Here is a 20,645-nt window from a genome sequence, read left to right on the forward strand (position 1 = left end):
AGACTGTTACGAGTAATATAGATGAAAACTCTCTTGGTAGATAGTGTGGTCTACAGCTTATCATGAGGTATTCTACCTCAGGTGAGCAATACCTCGAGACTTCTTTAATATTAGATATTGCACACCAGCAGTTATTGACAAATACACACCTCCACCCTTCGTCTTAACATAAGTAACTGCTCTGTCCTGCTGAAACACAGAAAGCCAGCCAACTCTATATTATCTGTGTCATCGTTCAGCCAAGTCTCGGTGAAACAACAGTTTTTAATGTCCCGTTGTTAGGATAGTCTTAATTGTAGATCATCCAGGTAGTTTTCCAATGATTGCATGTTGGCCAATAATACAGAGGTTAGTGGTGGTTTACCTACTCGTCTGCAAATTCTTAAAGGCACCCCGCCCTCCTCCCCCTTTTTCTGTCTTTTCTTTACGCTGATGACTGGGATTTGGGCCTTGTCTCGACAAAGCAGTATATCCTTTGCGTCGGACTATTTAAATAAAACATCTTTGTCCAGTTTGAGGTGAGTAATCGCTGTTCTGATGTCCAGAAACTATTTTCAGTCATAAGAGACGGTAGCAGCAACATTATGTACAAAATGAGTTAAACAATTTAGAAAAAAAACTAAATAACACATTTGGTTAGGAGCCCGTAAAACGGCAGCCCTCCCCTCCAGCGCCATTATGTGTTGTCTCTGGTCTCAATGGGTTCTCCTAAATAAATAAAAGTAAAATAAAAATGAAACAAAATACTAATTGTTGCTGATATTCCAATCAATACATGTGACTTAAAGTGACCCACTGGAATACACAGAGTAGATTTATGGTCATTCTTTCCTGCTGTCTGTTATCAATCTTCCAGGAGACATTCAGTGAAATAGGATAGTTAGAGGCTTGACAAATAGCTTAGACCTGTGGGGTTGTATTGTGATGGTCAATATTCTCAATCCTGACAGAGACATCAGGCTGGCCCCAGTCTATAAGTGCACAGGACATTGTTAAATGACTCACCATGCTCCAATTTGGCAAGGGATTTGAAGAGAAATAACCAAGAGAGCATTTATGGTGGTGGTCGAATGCAACCAGGAAACAATATAATACTTTTCAGACTAAATTAATTGATATTAATTGACCCACTTGTTTGTTAAAGAGATTGCGTTCTCAAACCTAACAACACCACCTATTTCAAAATAGATAAGACTCCTTGAACTTTCTTGAAAAAAAATAATCAATTCCATCTGTATTTGATATCCACCAAAACAAAAAAGGATATACAAGATATTCTCTTATGCTGTGAAGGATTACAAAATATGCCTGGGGCATTTTATACAATTAACATACATTGTATGATTGATTGACATGTCAACCATTGTGAATCCTTTTCACAAGACAATTCTTATTAATCTCTAGATTACGAAAAAACTTGTAGTGACCATCACATCGGAAATCCTTGATTCATTATAGAACATGACAGGATGGGCCATTTGTGGAAACCATGAAAAGAAATAGTAATCATTTTAAGCATTAAGCAATTTAAAAAATATTACAAATGTACGTGAAGAGAGATTTCAGGTTCCTAATAAAATACCGAATGAGGCCTCTTGAGCATAGTGCTTATTCATTGGAACTTAACATCTGCTTTCATTAACAAATGTGATGTTTGCAATAGGCAGACACTTTATCAACCATGACTCACGCACTTCATCAGGCCTTATGCATGGTTTGCCAAAGGATTCGGAGCTCATTATCCCACATTTGATTTGTTGTGTGTAATTTTGTATTTAAACTGGCTCCACAGAACCCAACCTTTTACATATCCACTCCTGTAAGTGCATGCCTATGGTTGCTCAACTACAGCGGATTTAAGAGACTTTTATTTCATTCAGAAAACTCCTTTGCATTACTTGATTGCTATAATCAATTAATTGGATATAAAACCGGTTCTAACAGTGCTTAAACTGGAGTATCGACTGCTCTCTCTGTTGGCTCATAGCAGGGGTGGTCTTTGATTTGAAATGGTTAAATCTTGTTGGTTACATTCCACCTACCAATAAAAGCAACAATCATTTTAAAAAAAACTCACTGCTGATGGCTTCTTAGCAGTCGTCCTGGTCATTCTTTCACGATCATGTTATTCTAACTGCCGAGAAAAGGGGAAAAAGAGCAGTAGCTGAGAGCACTGTTTTAAGTTCTAAGAAATTCTAAGACCGCATTATAACAGCAGTGTCAAGTTACCTTGCTCTTACAACCTCAGGTTTACAGTATCTGCAGTGCATACGAATTTGGTAAATTGTGACACTCCATGTATAAAAAGTATTTTTTTTTACATTAAGTTAGTTTATTACGTTAAATTAAATCACTTGATATATGAAGAGTGTTGTGCCTTCCTTACATCCATTCCCAGTAGTTAGACATTTTTCTGCAGCACCTCTATTTGTTTGAGCACAAACCTTTTTGTTTCAAACTAAATATGACAAACAATCCTTGCTGTTGCGAAAAATTATTATTGCCATGGCACTGTCGAGTGTCATTACACACAAAATGAACCTCATACAGAAAATAAGTTGAAGGAATATGTCCTGTTGAATTGCACACAGTAACAGGAGAGCAAGACAGTTGTAGAATAAAACATCTAGAGCCTCTTTCACTGAATCTGGTGTTCGGTAATCAAAAAGGTTTGCTAGTGTCCCGTCTTAAGGCATGGTCATCACTTAACATTGGTGATTTTGTTTTGTTTTTCCAGTTGACAGTACACCCCACCTCAGAAATTGTGCCAACCAAAAAATACAGCAGTCTGGGCCACCTGATCACCCTCTCTGCAATGAGGTATGAATTTAAATTACCACCGATATAATTTATTTCTGTGAAATACATCTCCCCTCATGACAGGATCATTTTGTGTCTATTTGGCAGAGTCTAAACTGGGGCTATCATTTGCATACTAATCTGGGCAAGCCTCTCCTCTGCTCATTGAAAAGGTGATCGTCTGCCTTGATGCTGGCTTTAGTTGTAGTAATAACAGGGCCTGATCCCTGTCGCCTCCAGGACTATATTTACATCGAGTTATTGCATTTATAGGACCCTATTTCTATTTTACTGGCACCCTAGTGCCATAACAGTCATAATACGGGCATGATGGGACATTGAAGTTCCCAGCCACACTTCAATAATACTTCAGTCAATATTGAGATAATGATTAACCTATTGTGATTGTATGTGGCATGATATTATCCCTTGATACTGCCTTCCATTGAAACTAGCATTTTGAGTCCCCTAAGTGAGATTTGATTAGCCCTGAGATTTGATTAGCCCCAAATCGAATCCTCTGTTAATGCTCATGACCAGACAGAAAGAATTCACACCCCTTGATTTTTTTCCCACATTTTATGTGACTGACATAATTAAAAGTTTCAATTTGTAATTTGTCACTGCCGTACACACAATACCCATAATGTCAAAGTGGAATTATGCTTTTCTAAAATTTTACAAATTAAAAGCTGAGTAAGTATTCAAACCCTTTGTTGGGGCAAGCCTAAATAAGTTCAGAAGTAAAAATGTGCTCAATTGCATGGACTGGACTCTGTGTACAAGAAGTGTTTAACATGATTTTTGAATGACTACCTCATCTCTGTACCCCACGCATACAATTATCTTTTAAGATCCCTCAGTCAAGCGCTGAATTTCAAACACAAAGACCAGGGATGTTTTCCAATTCCTCGCAAAGAAGGGCACTTTTAGTGGACGGGAGGGAAAGATACTAAACAAAACACATTGAATATCCCTTTGTACATGGTTATGTTATTAATTACACTTTGGATGGTGTATTAATACACCCAGTCACTACAAATATGCAGGCGTCCATCCTAACTCAGTTGCCGGCGAGGAGGGAAACTGGTCAGAGATTTCACCATGAGGCCAATGGTAACTTTCAAACAGTCTGTGATAGGATAACATTATAGTTACTCCATAGTACTAAACTCATTGACAGAGTGAAAAGGAAGCTTGCACAGAATAAAAATCTTCTAAAACATGCATCCTGTTTGCAACAAGACATTAAAGTAATACTGCAAACAATGTGGCAAAGCAATTAACTTTTGTCCTGAATACAAAGTGTTCTGTCTAGGCCGTCATTGTAAATAATAATTAGTTCTTAACTGACTTGCCGGGTAAAAATAAATAAACAAATGTTCAAACATAGTGGTGGCTGCATCACGTTACGGGTATGCTTATAATCGTTAAGGACTGGGGAGTTTTTCAGGATTAAAAAATGGCGCTAAGTACAGGCAAAATCCTAGATGAAAACCTGGTTCAGTCTGCTTTCCACCAGACACTGGGAGATTAATTCACCTTGCAACAGGACAATAACTTAAAACACATGGCCAAATCTACACTGGAGTTGCTTACCTGAAGAAAGTGAATGTTCCTGAGTTACAGTTTTGCCTTAAATCTGCTTGAAAATCTATGGCAAGTTCTGAAAATGGTTGTCTAGTAATGATCAACAACCAATTTGACAGAGCTTGAATAATTTTGAAAATAATAATGGGCAAATGTTGCACAATCCAGGTGTGGAAAGCTCTTAGACTTACCCAGAAAGACTCACAGCTGGAATCGCTGCCAAAGGTTCTTCTGCAAAGTTGACTCAGGGGTGTGAATACTTATGTAAATGAGATATTTCTGCATTTCATTTTCAATAAACTTGCTACAATTTCTAAAAACACGTTATACTTTGTCATTATGGGGTAATGTGTGTAGATGGGTGAGAGAAAATATGTTTAATCAATTTTGAATTCAGGCTGTAACACTACAAAATGTGGAATAAATCAAGGTGTACGAATACTTTCTGAAGGCACTGTATCTCTGAACAAGATATCTCTGGGCTTTACCTGAGACTAGTCTGGGCAGCCTGCTCTGAGTATCACATACACTGGCACAGGTCACAAGGGGCTCAGACAGGGATTGGATGGGCTGAAGGAAGGCCACAGTGGGATAAGGCACTGATTGAACACGGGTCACAGTGGTGTCGGATAACGAGGAGTTGACAAGCTCTGGTTGGCTGCAGGGATGGTCCTTTGAGCCGGCAGGCACTCTCCACCTGGGTAATGGGGAGAGCGACACCTCTGCACTAGAGGAACTGGGCACAGTGGGTGGGCTGAGGGAGTGACCCCGGGCCGATGGGGACTTGGGAAGGAAGTGGAGGAAGGAGGAGGAATCAAGGAGGGTGAACGTTCCAATGCCGCTGTCCAATGTTCGCATCTTGCAGCCAGAGCCTGAGACACAAGGAGAACACATGATGGGGCTTGGGGATGCAGGCAATGACAAGAGTTACACACAACAAAAGGAAAGAGATAACGGAATGACACATTTTTAAATAATTGGTTGAAGAGGAATCAACAAAAGACAAGCACATGCCTATTGTAGTGCATCAAATAAAAATGAGATACAATAATACTGCAACAATTATTTATACCCTAAGAATAATATAAACTTCCTCATGACCAGTTTAATAATCTAGGAATGAATGTGTTTCTAATAACATTGGGAATATGTCTCAACAACATGAACTGCAATCTCAAAGTGCAACACTATCCACAACATTATCCATTAAATTTCATGCATTTTTTTCTCTCCAACCTGATTTGATTGTATGTTTCCTCCTTGCCCCTGTCCTACCTCACCTACATTATGTTGTGCATGAGTGCGTCTTAACCAGTTGTGACTGGCTCCTGACACCCAGGCAGCCTTGTAGAATTTCAGTGCATAAATGCAACAGATGGTCTGGTTATTTCATTCTACCACACTCGACAAATGTCCTCTAAGAACCAAATGGATGGCAGTTCAGTACAATTACATGTAACTGTGACGCTGGCTTATGATTCCTCGCTATTGTTTCCACCAGAGAAAATCAGGCACATTAACCATTGATTTGGTGTCAGTGTCAAATGAGGTGAATATATGCTATTGTACAGCACTTTGAGATATCAGCTGATGTTCGAAGGGCTATATAAATACATTTGATTTGATATTGTACTTGTTGGTGGCAAACCTATTGCTAATGAATTACTGTTCAAGCTGTAACGTATACATTTAAAATGTAATACAATTAACTGTGCACATCATATAGTATTCTGGCCTACATAATAGTTCAAGTACAGTAATTACTTATTTTTCATTCTCATACTTCTCGCTTTGATACAATGAAAAAAACAGCAGTTTCAGATCTTATGTGAACTTTTTGAAAGAATTGAAAAAAAAAGAAGGTTTTATTCCTGCTGTCATGAAATCGAAAACCTGACCAAGCCGCTGATGCTTTATTCTGAAATGTTTCAACTATCCCTCCAATGAACTGGCACAGACAAACACAGCTCAGAACAAGATATCCTGAATTCAAACATCAAAGTCTTTGTCATGCTAACATGATTTTTGACATAATATCCAGTAGATTTCTTTATCAACGGAAAATATTGTCTCCTCTCCAGTGATCCAGAGGAAAGCTTGACAACTTCTTTGATAATTGGGTGTCTTCATTTAGTATGCATTTTATTCATGAATCAAGATGATTAAACTTAAATGATTCAGGTGGTCAGTTTCAAATTGTGATAAACAGCTCTAGAAATAAATAACGATGAAAGTAGCTCTACACTACACACTAGCTAAGGATCATGTCCTTGTCTGATCTCCTTTCAATTGGCCTGAAGGAATGAAAAGACTGAATGATGACTAACAAGCTAACACCTAAAAAGTTCAGGGGCTACAAACAGCCGAAGATGCACAAATGGAACAGTATGAAAATTGAAATTCATAAAAGGATGACTATAGTCCCCAACTGTTGTTAATATTCATGAGAAGGAGCGTAGTATTATACATGGCATGATGTTTACAGTTCATCCATATTCAAGCGTTCAAGATAATGTTTGAAGTTCAATGCATAGCAGCATAGTTCAAAGTACTAGTCTAACATAGTCACATGTTCATACTAAAGCCTGACATGTCATTTCAGTCAACTATACCCCAATAAGCCAAAATGGATGAATCAACATAGTTTCTTCATTATTTCAACTGACTTATCAACTTTGCGTCAATGTGGCTAGGTGGTTGAATTTGCAAAAAGTCAACCTAGTCAATACAGTCTTTGTCACATTCAGCTAATGAAACTCTTTAAAAGTGTGAAAAAAATGTGATCTGTGTTATTTCCTGATAGTTTCTGGTTGAAAATACAATCTACACAGGACCAGCAGGTTTGCATGGGTGGGAGTTTCGGCTTTCCAAGGTGACATCACCATGCGGTAAATTGGTTAATTGACCAATAAGACAGAGTTCCAAACCTCTCTGCCAATAACAGTTTTTGCTTCCTCACTTAGACCACTCCCAGACAGTCCTAACAACATTCTTGCTTGAGAAATAGTTTTTTTGCTAAAAATCTATTTCTGACCATTTTAATGGAAAGCCATTACAGTTAGGTTTGTTACCCAGAAATGACGTAATGTTGATTAAAAAAAATGACTGTCATGGGTTTGGTATGGGTTGATAGGGGTAGGGGTTCTTAGCCTAAAAAGTTAGAAAATCACTTCAGTACAGACCAAAGATCTTTATGAGTCTATGAATTAATTCCGAGGAGACGTAAATGCATTTGTTACATGCACACTTTACAGATGTCTTGGCAGACCGATTTTACAAGTAAATTAATTCAAAAAGCCAAATATTTAAAAACACATCAGCATATTCTCCTCAAATGGCACAAAGAAAATTGCTCAAATATACTGAGTGACATTTAGACCTCCACTCACTTGGAAGTTGATTCTAGTTGCCTTTAAATTGGATACTTATATTACTTCTTAGACTCATGCAGAGTTGAAACATTTCATTTTAGCATGCTTGGCAGGGGCTTTGATACTATCTAAATCGTCCTTAATTATAGAGACAGAGCGAAAGAGCACTGTACTTCAGTATTTCTCTGTGAAGTTAAATGCACAGAAGGAAATCAATAAATCTGAGTGAGGGGGTGTCACGTACAGTCAAAACACAGTGTATGCCCACAACCTTGCTCTTTCAACTGTGGTTCCATCTCTTTCACTCTGGTTCACAGGTTAAACTGACATGTCAGAAAAGAGGTCAGAGAGCTAGGAAGTAAATCTGCCAGTATTAGCAATGCCTCAGTAATTTGATGGCTGAAAAATGTAAAAGGTTTTCGGAACCAAGTTTGAAAAATACTATATTGGGGTTTAAACAGAGGGTAAAATTGGCCTTGACTAATGGAAAGAGTACACTTGTGTAGATCTAATAGGATTGGATAGGTGCAAGTTGGGCTTATGACCATGAAACACCTATCTAATTCTTAAATCTACATGAAGTTCCCATGGGCAGGAGCAAAAGGTTGCTTCTCGACAGGTCCAATCTACCAAGTTCAATACAAATTGTTTTCTTAAATCCCTTACCGGTCACGTGATCTTGACCGGGGCTCTTTAATGCAGCTCCATTGTCGTTATCAGTCCTGAGGTTCATCCTCTGTGTTTTTGTCTGTTTGTGGGAGCAAGAAGAGAGAATAATTATACCTGTATGGAACAGAGGACTAAATTTGGCTCTGTGAATTGTAAAGAAGTAGATGAGGCGGCAGGTAGCCTACTGGTTAGAGCGTTGGGCCAATAACCGAAAGGTTGCTATTTCAAATCCCTGAGCTGACAAGGTAAAAAGTAATTCTGCCCCTGAACAAGGCAATTAACCCACTGTTCCTAGGCCGTCATTGTAAATAAGAATTTGTTCTTATCTGGCTTGCCTAGTTAAATAAATCAATAAAATGAGTTCTCTATACTTGTGATTACATCTTTTATATTTAATTTGTGGTTTGCATGAATCTATGATTATAAAGTGGTATGACTGTATTCCTTACAAACGCAGACTGATTGGCTGACTCAAATTTCGTCTTTCATGCAATCCTCTATGTTAAGACATGTTTTGAGTTCTTTGTAAAGCACAATCTCACAGAAATTGGCATTGTTGACTTATTTTTACCCCTTGGTAATCTAATTGAACAGCGGCGGTCAGACTTTTTGTTAAGTTTGGTGGGAAAAACTAATTCTATAAACTAATTAAATTGCCATTTTAGTTGTCTAGATTATCTATTTGTGCAACAGGCTAACAATATTTATCTGAATCACATCAGGACAATGATGGACTGTCATTGAAAATGCTTTTAAGCAGTGTTCATTCTAATGATCACTCCATTATCAAGACTGCCTGTGAATGTTTGTAGATACTGTATCTAAATAGTCCATAGATTTCCCTCAGTATCTACATGAAGTATCTCCAGTATTCCCTGCATGTTTGTGTGCATGTATGTGTGAAAGCATGTGACATGCGTGAACGTGTGTTGGAGTGATTCACACAATCTGTGAAACACAAAGTTTTGTTCTGGTTATCTGTTTCATTGGTGTCTAGTAGTTTATAGTTTTTTAATCTCTCACCCTAATTCCATATCCATCTGATCTGCCACATATCTTCCTGGGTCCTTTATATTCTTCTCATATTTTCCTTTCTTTCGGTCACCCATCCCTTTTTTCTTGAATTAATCTCACATTTCTACTTTTGAATTAGATGGGACCTTGCGAGGTCAGTTTTGATAATACAGTATTTATTTCGCTTCACTTCCTTTCTGTATAGATTGTGGTATTATACAGAAATACTACCATTCAGAAATTGTGTTTTCTAGTGTTAGGGAAGAGATTGCAAGTCTTTCAGAGGATCTAGGCTACTGACAGGTTGAAATGAACTAGCACAGTTAAATGTTAATATAATTTCCTTATCTTACTTATGGTCCATGCAAAGTGGTGTTGGCACAAATTGTCATACACAGAAATACAGTTCTCTCACTGGCCATGCAGACATGTATATTCAATAAAAATCCTTAGACATTTAATTGACACGTCGTAGAGTTATGGTCATTTAATTTTCCAGTCAATTCAGGAAAGTGATTGGACATAGAATGTGTATGGGAAAATGCCCATAACATGAATTGAGCAGTTCTCAATTGTAGTTCCAGTTACAATTTAATCCCTGCACTGAATCAAATCTACATGAAATTGGCCCTAACCGACAACACAGTCCTTCTCTGCATTCTGGGTCAAATGGAATGTACCTTTGTGTCCCCACAGATGCCAGTTTGTCCTTGCATGTTGCTGTTAACTGAGGCTCCCTGGGAGGCCATCGAGAGGCAGAGGAGAAATGCATCTTGGGAGTCTCTTTTCCCCACCGAGCTGAAAGAAAACAGGTTCACTCGACCACTATAATCTACGTATCTTTCATATTTACGCAACATGCCCAGGGTGTTCCAGATAATAAAGTATAATGTGCAGCCGCTGCCTACCTCTTGAATTCTCACTGTGCTAAGTGTCTGAAATGTGTCAGAACTGGTCTCAGGACTTAGAAGTATTATAAATGTTTCTAACAGCGCTTAATAAAAAATAGCTTAAGATATCAAGGAAAGATATGAAGAGATCTGTTTGATAGTTCAGTCAAGTGGTGATGGTTAAGTGCACATGATGAATGACTTAAAATGGAGAACTCAGTATCTTTAATTCTTCAGACTAAGATGTTGGGATGGTCCAAAAGTTTTAGAACACCTACTCATTCAAGGGTTTTGCTTTATTTTTACCATTTTATACATTCTAGAATAATAGTGAAGACATCAAAACTATGAAATAACACATATGGAATCATGTAGTAATCAAAAAAGTGTAAAACAAATCAAAATATATTTGAAATTCTTCAAACAGACACCATTTGCCTAGACAGCTTTGCACACTCTTGGCATTCTGTCAACCAGCTTCATGAAGTGGTCACCTGGAAGGCATTTCAATTAACAGGTATGCCTTCTTAAAAGTTAATTTGTGGAATTTCTTTCCTTCTTAATGTGTTTCAGCCAATCAGTTGTGTTGTGACAAGGTAGGGGTGGTATACAGAAGATAGCCCTATTTGGCAAAAGACCAAGTTCATATTATGGCAAGAACACCTCAAATAAGCAAAGAGAAACGATAGTCCATCATTACTTTAAGACATGAAGGTCAGTCAGCACAGGACATTTCAAGAACTTTGAAAGTTTCTTCAAGTGCAGTCGCAAAAACCATCAAGCGCTATGATGAAACTGGCCCTCCTGAGGACAGCCACAGGAATTGAAAACCCAGAGTTACCCCTGCTACAGAGGATACGTTCATTAGATTTACCAGCCTAAGAAATTGAAGCCCAAATAAATGCTTCACCGAGTTCAAGTAACAGACACATCAGGCCTTCATGGTCGAATTGCTGCAAAGAACCCACTACTAAAGGACACCAATAAGAAGAAGAGACTTGCTTGGGCCAAGAAAATGGACATTAGACCAGTGGAATTGTGTATTTTGGTCTGGTGTCCAAATTGGAGATTTTTGGTTCCAACCTTCGTGTCTTTGTGAGACGCGGTGTGGGTGACCGGATGATTTCCGCATGTGTATTTCCCAACGTAAAGCATGGATGAGGAGGTGTTATGGTGTGGGGGTGCTTTGCTGGTGACACTGCCTTGAATTCTAAATAAATCACAGACACACTTAACCAGCATGGCTACCCCAGAATTCTGCAGTGTTGCGCCATCCCATCAGGTTTGGTTTTAGTGGGACTATAATTTATTTTTCAACAGGACAATGACCCAACACACCTCCGGGCTGTGTAAGGGCTATTTTATCAAGAAGGAGAGGGATGGAGTGATGCATCAGATGACCTGGCCTCAACAATCCCCCAACCTTGAACATATTGAGATGGATTGGGATGAGTAGGCTGCAGAGTGAAGGAAAAGCAGCCACTAAGTGCTCAGCATATGTGACAAATTTGTCAAGGCTGTTGGAAAAGCATTCAAGGTAAAGCTGGTTGAGAGAATGCCAAGAGTGTGCAAAACTGTCAAGGCAAAAACTGACTATTTGGTGAATATCAAATATCAAATATATTTTGATTTGTTTAAACCTTTTTGGCTACTATATGATTCCATACGTGTATTTAAAAGTGTTGATGTCTTCACTATTATTCTACAATGTAGAAAATGTAAAAATAATTTAAAAAAATCCTTGAATGAGTAGGTGTTCTAAAACTTTTTGACCGGTAGTGTACAGTCGTGGCCAAAAGTTTTGAGAATGACACAAATATTAATTTTCACAAATTCTGCTGCCTCAGTTTGTATGATGGCAATTTGCATATACTCCAGAATGTTATGAAGAGTGATCAGATGAATTGCAATGAATTGCAAAGTCCCTCTTTGCCATGCAAATGAACTGAATCCCCCAAAACATTTCCACTGCATTTCAGCCCTGCCACAAAAGGACCAGCTGAAATCATGTCAGTGATTCTCTAGTTAACACAGGTGTGAGTGTTGACGAGGACAAGGCTGGAGATCACTCTGTCATGCTGATTGAGTTCGAATAACAGACTGGAAGCTTCAAAAGGAGGATGGTTCTTGGAATCATTGTTCTTCCTCTGTCAACCATGGTTACCTGCAAGGAAACATGTGCCATCATCATTGCTTTGCACAAAAAGGGCTTCACAGGCAAGGATATTGCTGCCAGTAAGATTGCACCTAAATCAACCATTTATCGGATCATCAAGAACTTCAAGGAGAGCGGTTCAATTGTTGTGAAGAAAGCTTCAGGGCGCCCAAGAAAGTCCAGCAAGCGCCAGGACCGTCTCCTAAAGTTGATTCAGCTGCAGGATTGGGGCACCACCAGTACAGAGCTTGCTCAGGAATGGCAGCAGGCTGGTGTGAGTGCATCTGCACGCACAGTGAGGCAAATACTTTTGGAGGATGGCCTGGTGTCAAGAAGGGCAGCAAAGAAGCCACTTCTCTCCAAGAAAAACATCAGTGACAGACAGATATTCTGCAAAAGGTACAGGGATTGGACTGCTCAGGACTGGGGTAAAGTCATTTTCTCTGATGAATCCCCTTTCCCGATTGTTTGGGGCATTCAGAAAAAAAGCTTGTCCAGAGAAGACAAGGTGAGCGCTACCATCAGTCCTGTGTCATGCCAACAGTAAAGCATCTTGAGACCATTCATGTGTGGGGTTGCGTATCAGCCAAGGGAGTGGGCTCACTCACAATTTTGCCTAAGAACACAGCCATGAATAAAGAATGGTACCAACACATCCTCGGAAAGCAACTTCTCCCAACCATCCAGGAACTGTTTGGTGGCCAACAATGCCTTTTCCAGCATGATGGAGCACCTTGCCATAAGTCAAAGTTGCTCGGAGAACAAAACATTGACATTTTGGGTCCAGGGCCAGGAAACTCCCCAGACCTTAATCCCATTGAGAACTTGTGGTCAATCCTCAAGAGAAGGGTGGACAAACAAAAACCCACAAATTCTGACAAGTTCCAAGCATTGATTATGCAAGAAAGGGCTGCCATCAGTCAGGATGTGGCCCAGAAGTTAATTGACAGCATGCCAGGGCAGATTGCAGAGGTCTTGAAAAAAAAGAGTCAACACTGCAAATATTGACTCTTTGCATCAACTTCATGTAATTGTCAATAAAAGCCTTTGACACTTATGAAATGCTTGTAATTACACTTCAGTATTCCATTGTACCATCTGACAAAAATATCTAAAGACACTGAAGCAGAAAACTTTGTGGAAATTAATAATTGTGTCATTCTCAAAACTTTTGGCCACGACAGTTTACAGTTACATACTCTTAGGTTGGAGTCATTAAAACTCGTTTTTCAACCACTCCACACATTTCTTGTTTAAAAGTGCATAGTGGGCAGCATTCGGAATTTTGGATGAAAAGCATGCCCAAATTCAACTGCCTGCTACTCATCCCCAGATGATAAGATATGAACATTATTAGTAGATTTGGATAGAAACACTCTGAAGCTTCTAAAACTGTTTGAATCATGTCTGTGAGTATAACAGAACTTATTTTGCAGGCGAACCTCCGAGGACAAACCATTCAGTTTTTGTTTTTTTAGGTCACTCTTTTCAATGGGTTTTCATTGGGAATCCAGATTGCTAAGGGACCTTCTTGCAGTTCCTACCGCTTCCACTGGATGTCAACAGTCTTTTGAAATTGGTTGAGGTTTTTTATTTTGTGTAATGAAGAAGTTACACAGTTCAGAACGAGACTAGAGTGAAGAGGACTCTTTGTTAGAGACGCGTGACCTGAAAGCTAGCTACAGTTTGTTTTCCTCCTGTATTGAACACAGATCATCCCGTCTTCAATTGTATCGATTATTTACATTTAAAAATACCTAAAGTTGTATTACAAAAGTAGTTTGAAATGTTTTGGCAAAGTTTACATGTACATTTTGACATATTTTGTAGTCACATTGAGCAAGTTGGAACCAGTGTTTTTCTGGATCAAACACGCCAAATGAATGGACATTTTGGATATATATAGACGGAATTAATCGAACAAAAGGACCATTTGTGATGCTTATGGAACATATTGGAGTGCCAAAAAAAGAAACTCGCCAAAGGTAAGGAATTATATAAGGAATTATACCTTTATTTCTGCGTTTTGTGTCGTGCCTGGAGGGTTGAAATGTGCTTGTCAGTGTTTGTTTACTATGGTGCTATCCTCAGAGATAATTGCATCGTTTGCTTTCGCCGAAAAGCCTTTTTGAAATCTGACATATTGGCTGAATTCACAAGTGTAGCTTTAATTTGATATCTTGCATGTGTGATTTCATGAAAGTTAGATTTTTATAGTAATTTATTTGAATTTGGCGCTCTGCATTTTCACTGTCTTTTGGCCAGGTAGGACACTAGCATCCCACATATCCCAGAGAGGTTTTAACAAACTATAGTTTTGTGCATGACACATGCCATTTTTCCATCAATTGTTTACGGACAGATTATTTCACTTATATTTCACTGTATCACAATTTCAGTGGGTCAAAAGTTTACATACACTAAGTTGAATGTGCTTCTAAACAATTTGCAAAATTAGAGAAAATGATATCATGGCTTTATAAGCTTCCGTTAGGCTAATTGACATAATTTGAGTCGATTGGAGGTGCACCTGTGGATGTATTTCAAGGTCTACCTTCAAACTCAGTGCCTCTTTGCTTGACATCATGGGAAAATCTAAAGAAATCAGCCAAGACTGCAGAAATAAAAATTGTAGACCTCCACAATCTGGTTCATCCTAGGCAGCAATTTCCAAACACCTGAAGGTGCCACTTTCAACTGTACAAACAATAGTACACAAGTATAAACACCATGGGACCACGCAGCCGTCATACCGCTCAGGAAGGAGACGCGTTCTGTCTCCTTGAGATGAACGTACTTTGGTGCGAAAAGTGCAAATCAATCCCACAACAACAGCAAAGGACCTTGTGAAGATGCTGGAGGAAACAGGTAAAAAAAAGTAGCTATTTCCACAGTAAAATGAGTCCTATATCGACATAACCTGAAAGGCCGCTCAGCAAGGAAGAAGCCACTGCTCCAAAACCGCCATAAAAAAGCCACACTACGGTTTGCAACTGCACATGGGGACAAAAAATCCTACTTTTTGGAGAAATATTCTTTGGTCTGATGAAACAAAAATAGAACTGTTTGGCCATAATGACAATCGTTATGTTTGGAGGAAAAAGGGGGAGGCTTGCAAGCCGAAGAACAACATCCCAACCGTGAAGCACGGGGGTGGCAGCATCATGTTCTGGGGGTGCTTTGCTGCAGGAGGGACTGGGGCATTTCACAAAATAGATGGCATCATGAGGGTGGGAAATTATGTGGATATATTGAAGCAACATCTCAAGACATCAGTCAGGAAGTTAAAGCTTGGTTGCAAATGGGTCTTCCAAATGGACAATGACCCCAAGCATACCTCCAATGCTGTGGCAAAATGGCTTAAGGACAACAAAGTTAAGGTATTGGAGTGGCCATCACAAAGCCCTGACTTCGATCCTATTGAAAATTTGTGGGCAGAACTGAAAAAGCGTGTGCGAGCAAGGAGGCCTACAAACCTGACTCATTTATACCAGGTCTCTCAGGAGGAATGGGCCAAAATTAACCCAACTTATTCTGGGAAGGTTGTGGAAGGCTACCCGAAACATTTGACCCAAGTTAAACAATTTTAAGGCAATGCTACCAAATAATATTTTAGTGTATGTAAACTTCTGACCCGCTGGGAATGTGATGAAAGAAAGGAAATAAATAATTCTCTCTACTATTATTCTGACATATTTCACATTCTTAAAATAACGTGGTGATCCTAACTGACCTAAGACAGGGATTTATTACTAGGATTCAATATCAGGAATTGTGAAAAACTGAGTTTTTGGCTAAGGTGTATGTAAACTTCCGACTTCAACTGTATATATGTTTATATATATATTTTTACACATATTGAACCTCTTTTTTGGTCAAGCACAGACTACTGTACCTTCATTCTTTCATTTGTTTTTCTTAACCGGTACCGGTTACATCCAGACGAGTCCTGAGCCACTTGTGGGGGTCGTAGAGAAAAACTGAGAGAATTTCCTCTTTCCACAGTGGAGTCCCATTAGTTTGTAGCTCAAACGGTTCGGACTCTACCAAACAGAATTGGCACATGGACCGTATCGACTTCAGACGAGTCTCCTGACACTTGTGGGGGCCTTGGAGTAAAACTGAGTTTGTCGGCCAAACCGTTCAGATGCAACAGACATTTACGTGAGAAGACACATTTTTAGAATGTCTCATGGTCTGAATAACACAGCTCTAGCTCTGCTATCTTAGACCGCAGATGAGGAATTGCGACACTAGTGGTTTTGATGGATTGAGACGCATCCAATGCAAAACAAACAGATAAAACTGACAGATTTTGATGGGGATTTTTTTGTAATGCAACTTAGATTGATGCACAGGTGCGTCAGTCGACTCTAGGGGGTTTAAGCAGAGATACTGATGTTGGATTTCATTGATTTTAATCTTTACTGCATCTCTGGTTACGAATATATAGTACAGTATATTTCGGCCTTTGTGGTAAGTATGACAAATGCATTTCAATAAAGCAAAGCATTATTTTGTAATTAATGAGATGTTACATTATCTTGATGCCTCTCAAAAACATTATTTTCCCAGCAGTAAAACAGTCAACATGACTTCTCAGCTACCCAACCTAAACAATATAAAAGCCTTACCTGTCCATTCGATGACCTTCACTTTTCCTCCTCTCCTTTTTGTCGGACTTTGCCTGCTTCCCACCCAAGAGAGATCCAAGCTTAGGCTCCTTCTTCTCCTCCTTTCCCTTTTGAGTATCTACGTTTTTGCCACTCGGAGCTGGGAGCTTGTTCTTACGGAATCCGAACCAGTTTGCCAGGGATGAGACGGATTTCTGCTTAGTTTCAGTTGTCTTCTCCTGCTCCTGAGATTTCTGCAAATTCTCCTTGATTCCCATCATGACCTTCTCCTCGATGATGGACTGCCTTTCTGGTTCCCCATGGATGGGTTCACAGAAGGTGCTAGAGAGCTGTATCTCAGTCTGGAGATGTGATGTTGAGTTTAACCTCTTGTGTTTCAGATCAAATCGATCACTGGAAGCCCCCAGATGTGGAGGTAGTGGTAAGCCTTCCTCAATCATGAAATTGTTAACGTGGGATCTGTTCATGGGACAATGGTAGCTGTTGGAGCAACTCATACTGCCCCAAAATACATCACCAAGAGAGTTCAAAGAGCTTCCTGAGTTAGTTTTGATGTGAGAACGGACTTTTCCTGATCTGCTGACGTTTGGTCTGTCCATGTAACGTGCTCCGAAGCTTTGACTGCGAGCCTTTGCTCCGTTCATCCCCATAACTGGGTGGATAGGAGGCTGGGTAGAGACTGAGACTGAGCGCTTGAATAGCCAGCCCTCTTCATCAAATCCCCAGTCCAAAGTTACACCATTCTCTGCTGCTGTAGGTGGGAGTGTAGGCTCCTCTAGTGAGCTACAGCGGGTCTTGAGATTTCTCCTAGCATTGACCTTGGCTACAGCTGCATTGACACAGTGCATCATTGGACGTGTGTAGGTGTCCTGGTAAAGGTTTTCAAAAGTCTGCACTCCCCTTGTAGCAGTGTTAACTGTAGAGTTGTTGCCCGGCTTTGAGGTTGACTCATTGGTTTTGGAGCCAAAAATAATGGATGACTTCACTACCCTGGTCATAGAATGTTGAGAGTTACTAACTATGCCATGGCAGAGAAGAGATGCTGAGGCCTGAGGTAAGAGCTCTGTACTTTGTAGCTCATCATTGCTTTGCTGGGACACAGGTAAACAGCCCTGGTTTGGCACCACAAAGGGGGCACTATTTTCCTGATGGGAAGCTTGTGCCACAGTCCAGCTCAGTGAGGATTGGGAATAGGCTGTTTCCTTAGATTCTCGAATAGGGGTAGAAGTTGGTAAGGTATGGTGAACTTTGGTAGGGACCAGTTTCGGATACTTTTTCATCTGAGAGCCCATTTTGTGATCCATATGATGAGTGTCTTGCATTTTGATGGGGGCTTGAGCTTGCTTTTGTAAAATAGATGAATGATGACCTGACTGAGATTTGGTGCTATTGGTGGTTGCCTTCACAGTGCTAGAGGTTTGGGGCTGAACCACAGGCTTATGCGCCTGAGGTAATGAGTCATGATCAGGTCGTATTAGTAGGGAGGTGGTCCGACCTGGTGGGGGTGGAGGAGAAAGGGACGTGATATCATTGCGAGGTGGATCGGAGTGCTGGTCTTGCTGTCTCTGTTTGAGTGGAAAGCAAGCTGAATTGTTGGAGTTGGGGGCTTTTGCTCCACTTGATGGGAGTTTGGAGACTGGTTGGGATACTTTAGATGGTCTCTTGGGGTAATCATTCAGCCCAGGGGGCTTAAATACCTTGACCAGTTTCTGAGGTGAAGAAGAAGGGGACCTCTGTACCCTATTCTCAAGTGGCCCTGAAGTTCTTGCACCAGTAGCATTCTTACCTTTCTCAAACATTTGTACTGATGCCTTTGCTGGACCTGGTGCCTTGTTGAGGTAAGTCTTTGTGCCAGGGCCACTGGACTCAGGAGTGTTCATGTGGTTCTTGGACCTTTGATTGACCTTTATCAGCTTCTGATGTAGAGGCTGGTGTAGCTTGGCCTGGTCTGGGCCTCCGTCCGCACTCTTGCTTCGGAGGAAAAAGGCCTTCCTTGCTGAGTTGCAGGCCTTAGGCTTTGCTTTCCTCTGTCGGGACTCCAAAATGGTGTAGTCCTTGGTATCAATTTCACCCTGGCTGTTCGGCTCTCTGTAATGCTTCGTATCCATGGAAGCACTGCGCTGTCTGACCTCACTAACCCAACTCAGAGCTCTGGATGCTGAATGATGAATGGGTTGTCTCACTTCCCTAGCCCCTGTCTCTAGTTGTTTGTCTGTAACTTTTTCTTGTGGCTGTTTAACACTCTCTGGCCTCAAATTGCAACTGTCCATAACATTCCAGTTTGTAAAGGCAGACTGCTTGTCTTTTTCTATCCAGTTTGTATTCTCAAGTCCACTCACAGTGGTAGGGGTCGCTGTTGGGCTAAGTCCAGGCTTCAGTGTAGGACCCTTGAGCAAGAAGACGTCTTTGATAGGTGAGGGGGGGTTGCTGGGACTTCTTACGAGTCTTACAGGCTCCTCTTGGGAGTTGTAGTCCGTAAAGCTCTTTTCCCCTTGTGCCATTTCCAATTCAGACGCAGGCTGTCCTTCCAGATGATGAGTGTCTTTGATGGGTGGGCAGCAAGACTCCCTGACTGGGGATTGAGGCGATTCATCATCTGCATCGTCCGAGTCAGAGATTAAGGTACTGACTCCTGCTCCTGGCTTGAAAGGCTTTCCCTTTGCCAATGCGGGCAGTACCCCTATTGGATGACACTTGACCCCTAGAGAGTATATGCCCTCGTTGGAGGTCATGCAGTTCTTGAAATGTGACGTGGAGGCAAGTGAAGATGGCTCCTGGGGAGCTGGGCTGCGCATTTGGAGCCTCTTTAGGCCCTTCAGAATGTGGCCCTCTTTCCAGCTTAGGTCCGGCTGCTCTGCTGAGACAGAGCAATAAGTTGCACTCATCCTCTTCTCTCGATTTATTGCAGACTGTTACAAAAGAGAGAGACAATTTAGTCATCAACAAGAAAAAAGAAGACATGGAATTTATTGATGAATGTTGAGGAACCTTCCTGCATAGTAACTTATTACAAGTTTACTTCACTGAATGAAACAGCAATTTGTTTAAGATCAGACTGGGAGACTCACCTGCTTGGTGGAGCCGCGTCCTTCTGCCCAAGTATGTGAGCCACTGGAGTACTCACTACAGGCACTGGATAAGGAGGCCTCACTGCCACTGCAGCTACTGTGTGGACAGGTCAGACTCAGCAGGCTGGGCCACCTCACTGCAGGAACACCGGCCTTCCCATTCCGTTGGACCTCCTGAAAAATAAGGAGTGTGTTCAGAAATTCAATTCAATCTTTACTGCCTCTGGAGAGTAGATAGTGATCCAGGCACCTACTGCTCAGTACGATACAAAGTAAAAACTAATGTGCAGCAGAAGAGGCCAAAGTACTATCTACAGTTGAAGTCGGAAGTTTATATACACTTAGGTTGGAGTCATTAAAACTCATTTTTCAAGCACTCCACAAATGTCTCATTATTAACAAACTATAGTTTTGGCAAGTCGGTTAGGAAATCTACTTTGTGCATGACAAAAGTA

General features: G+C 40.5%; 1 protein-coding gene across 4 annotated transcripts in view; it reads right to left on the bottom strand.

Moving 5' to 3' along the window:
* LOC110501594 (nck-associated protein 5) overlaps positions 1 to 20,645 on the bottom strand; it is a 135,602-nt gene that overhangs the window by 16,552 nt on the left and 98,405 nt on the right. For 2 of the 4 annotated variants that reach the window (XM_090215739.1, XM_021579268.3), the window contains 5 exons: positions 20,191 to 20,364; positions 17,123 to 20,031; positions 10,124 to 10,241; positions 8,427 to 8,508; positions 2,078 to 5,261 (listed from right to left, as the gene is read on the bottom strand). In XM_090215739.1, the coding sequence (XP_090071865.1) occupies positions 4,783 to 5,261; positions 8,427 to 8,508; positions 10,124 to 10,241; positions 17,123 to 20,031; positions 20,191 to 20,364 (3,762 nt within the window). In that variant the 3' untranslated portion in view covers positions 2,078 to 4,782. Of the gene's footprint in view, positions 1 to 2,077; positions 5,262 to 8,426; positions 8,509 to 10,123; positions 10,242 to 11,776; positions 12,498 to 17,122; positions 20,032 to 20,190; positions 20,365 to 20,645 lie in introns of those variants that run through there. The other 2 variants (XM_090215740.1, XM_090215741.1) reach the window with 2 other exon arrangements.

Source organism: Oncorhynchus mykiss, chromosome 22, assembly GCF_057628025.1.
Source record: "Oncorhynchus mykiss isolate SJ-2025 chromosome 22, ASM5762802v1, whole genome shotgun sequence".
NCBI lineage: Eukaryota > Metazoa > Chordata > Actinopteri > Salmoniformes > Salmonidae > Oncorhynchus > Oncorhynchus mykiss.